The sequence below is a fragment of the Austrofundulus limnaeus genome, unplaced genomic scaffold (assembly GCF_001266775.1).
Source record: "Austrofundulus limnaeus strain Quisiro unplaced genomic scaffold, Austrofundulus_limnaeus-1.0 Scaffold401, whole genome shotgun sequence".
NCBI lineage: Eukaryota > Metazoa > Chordata > Actinopteri > Cyprinodontiformes > Rivulidae > Austrofundulus > Austrofundulus limnaeus.
In genome coordinates this window covers 114760-118316 of record NW_013952803.1, presented here as the reverse complement: position 1 = coordinate 118316, position 3557 = coordinate 114760, and the positions used below count along the sequence as shown (strand labels likewise).

At 40.3% G+C, this 3557-nt stretch overlaps 1 protein-coding gene across 3 annotated transcripts in view; it reads right to left on the bottom strand.

Moving 5' to 3' along the window:
• Positions 1-3557, bottom strand: part of LOC106528738 (nucleolar protein 4-like) — a 107388-nt gene that overhangs the window by 8674 nt on the left and 95157 nt on the right. For all 3 annotated transcript variants that reach the window (XM_014023984.1, XM_014023985.1, XM_014023983.1), the window contains one exon: positions 2291-2522. In XM_014023984.1, coding sequence (XP_013879438.1) covers positions 2291-2522 — 232 coding nt within the window. The remainder of the gene's footprint in view (positions 1-2290; positions 2523-3557) is intronic.

The window sequence follows — 3557 nt, the reverse complement described above, 5'->3', positions numbered from 1 at the left end:
CAGTAAAAGCATTAAATATATATTTTAACCCTAAAATATCCTGAATCATTTTACAAAAGTAATTTATTCAATAAATAAATGGACAGAGAGCATAACCCCCACAATGTTAGACCTAAAGTTATGCCCTTGCTGAGAGACCATGGTAAATGATGCTGAACTGATGCACACTAGACACTGAGGTAAGCAGCACTGGAGCACCAAAGGAGATTGTACTCTCTCCTGTCTTAGATTCTGCACCTCTRACTTCCAGTAAAATCCTACATTTTGTAAATCTCTGACTTCTACTYCAAATTTTAACTCTGCACATCTCTAGTAAAAATCATGGTTCTGAACAACTTTGATTTCCAGTTAAAGTCTAGACTCGGTACTCCTCTACTTTGAACTCCTCTAACATCCAGTGAAAATCTGGATTCTGTTCACATTGGACTTTTAATAGAACTCTATGCTTTGTCATGTCCAAAGGTATCTGCATTTTACTGCATCGTTTGTTTTCAAGTTAAGCAGGAGGGGAAATACAGGAGCCTAGTGGAGGACCTTTTGAGGTGATACCGATTTAAAGGGAACAGTGGTAGTGTTGTAGTCAAGACCACCTAATCCGAGACCAAGTCAAGACCAAGACAAGGCCAAGACCTTAAACCAGTGGTGTCCAAATTCGGTCTTCAAGGACCGGTGTCCAGCATTTTTTTGGAGCTGCCCTGGTTCAACACAGCTGAACCTGAGGAGTGCTTAATTAGCAGGCCTCTGCAGACCTTGATGGTATACTGAGGAGACCTACTAATTAAGCGTTACTTAGTGTTGAACCAGGGCAGCTCCAAAAAATATGCAGGACACCGGCCTTCGAGGACCGACTTTGGACACCACTGCWTTAAACGAYTGGACAAAGTCGAGTCCAAGACCRAGSGGAAAAAAAACGAAAACTAGTGCCCTAAAATATACAGTATACTGGAGAGAGGTAGCTAACGTTATAGCCAATATTGACTAAATATGTTTGTGTGAGGTCCAGTAAAGAATTTTGGCACAGAGGTAGATGGCTAACATTAGCTAGTTAACTATGCTAACATACTTACACATAGCTGACCGTTCTTTGTGCTTCCTTTCTAGGTGACGGTAAAAGTCTGATGTAGTCCAAACTGTGTCTGAAAGCTGCAGATTTTACAAGTTGCTGTACGCTTTCTTCTGGATGTTGTTTAACAAATATATTCTTTATAATTTATGTAGCTGAATTGTTTCATGGAAGATTTTGCAGATATTTTCTCCTGCTGCCAGACAACGACTGCTTACTTTCTTGAAGGTGTGTGAGTAAAAGGATGTGTGCGCGTGTGACAGACTGTCAGCAATAAGAAAAATACAGAATTGTCAGTCACGCTTGGATTTGAATCAGAACATTAATGAAAGTAAAGATGTTAACAAAGAAAATGAACAATATTTTGACTATTTAGTGTTATTTCCACAGTTGTAGTCTTGACTGGTCTTGAAATAAAATCCTGAGCTCTCAATGTCTGAGACCAAGACAAGACCGAGTACAAATGCAGTGAAGTCTGAGACAAGACCATCAAGACAAGAGGGGTCTGAGATCAAAACTATGAAAGCTCCTGTAGCTACAGTAGCTACTGTAGCTCCAGTTTATGTCTGCAATGCTAATACTTTGCTTTCAAGGCTGAAGACTTTACCTTTTGATACATCTTAGAGACAAACAAGACCAACAACCATCCACTCTCTAACACCTAGAGACAATTTAGAGTTACCAATTACTTTAACATGCATATTTTTGGTCTGTGCGAGGAAACCAAAGAACCCAGAAAAACCCACATGTGCACAGGGAGAACATGCAAAATACACACAGAGATGCTCCAGGCCAGGACGCAATCCTGCTACCTTCTCACTGAGAAGCTCTAACTTCATAAACCACTGGATGTATTTCATTAAAAACAAAACTCTACAGATGATTCCTTTTGAAGTMAACTGAATTCAAGATGGACACCAAAACATTACTCCTCCCAAAGATGACTAGAATTCATTCAATTTGACAAATATTGAGCTGAACGTAACAACACACTCTGAGCTTGACACTTTGTTTGAGATTGAACCTGACGTTATTTTGAACATTTGACCAACATTTGACAACTCGATTATCTCTCAACCAAGATGATTTTTGCAATATACATCCCTTTATTGAAAGCYAGGCATGTCRTTTGTTTTTAATTAGCTGCGYGCCTTCTGAGTTTTTCACAACTTGAATCTTTCCAAACCACCTTTATCTTCTTTGCCACYCACTACTCCTCATTCCTACCGTTGCTTGGAGCAGCCATGCCTGCTGTCATGGATACAGCRTGTTGAATGGTGGAACCGGGACCTGGATATCCACGGTAGCCGTAGCTGAGGCTGGAGCGGTTGATGTGGAGTTGTGTGTCCTGGGAGGAGAAAGCCGAGGTAGCCAGGGAGTAGGCAGAGTGAGCAAGGGACACCGGCTCCCTTAGTGCACCACCACTGCTGGACAACTTCTCCAGTGAGACCTGCTCATCCTGCAGAGGGAAAGAGAACACAAACAACAGGAAGGTATCTGGAATTAACAGGAAGTTACAAGCCAATTGACAACAAAAGTAATTTCAGGGCACTGTACAAATATATTCAAATACAGTACAAATCTGTCAAATGTATCATCTAAGAACACCAGTAGATTGTATTAGAAATTCATTTCAATCTYATTTTAAACAAGCACATCGGTGACAGTGAAAAGGAATGACTCCCTTGTTACCCTAGCTGTTGTTGAAATAAGAGGCCTCATTGGCTCATTTTGACCTAGAGTAAAGGCAGCAGCAGGAGTGTCAACAGAAAGTAACTAGAAGAACCAGGCTTAGGTTGGTCAGTCATCTGCCTCGGCTTGTTGGGTTTGAGAAGACAGGAAACAGACAGACAAACTGGGGGGACGTTTTTATGGGAAGAAAAACAAAGAAAACCACAGGTAGCAATGGCATTGAATAGAAGAAATCTTTGCATGTATAAAAATAGAGTAGAGCAGGGCTATTCAACTGGCGGCCTGCGGGCCACATCCGGCCTGTGCGTGACCAAAGTTCAGCCCACCAATTGGTTCATTTATCTCTTTAGCTCAAACCCCCGGTTTTCTGCTTTAATTACTCTAAGCTGTTTTAGTTAAACATAGAAATGTGTGGTATCTACAGAAATGTCATAATCTTGGCTACAAGCTGATAAAAATATTTTAATGAACACCCAAGATAGTTAAAACTACAAAAGTGAAACTATGAAAGTGAAAATAAAATTGGTTTAAAATTTTGGCAAGTCAGAGATGTCAAAATAATATTAGTGGTAAATAAGAGGCATAAAGTGTTCTTTTTGTTTTTGTTGTTGTTTTATTATCACTACTTTTATTACATTGTTGTGATTGGTGTCTTTGTTAATGTTTTGTTCCAGTTTTCTGTCTTGTCATCTGTTTTCTTCCTCCTGTCTGCCTGTGCTCCGGCCCCGCCCACTCACACCTGATCCTCATGTCTCTTCCCCAGGTGTTTCTTGTTTTAGCTCATTAGTTTTCCCTTTACTAC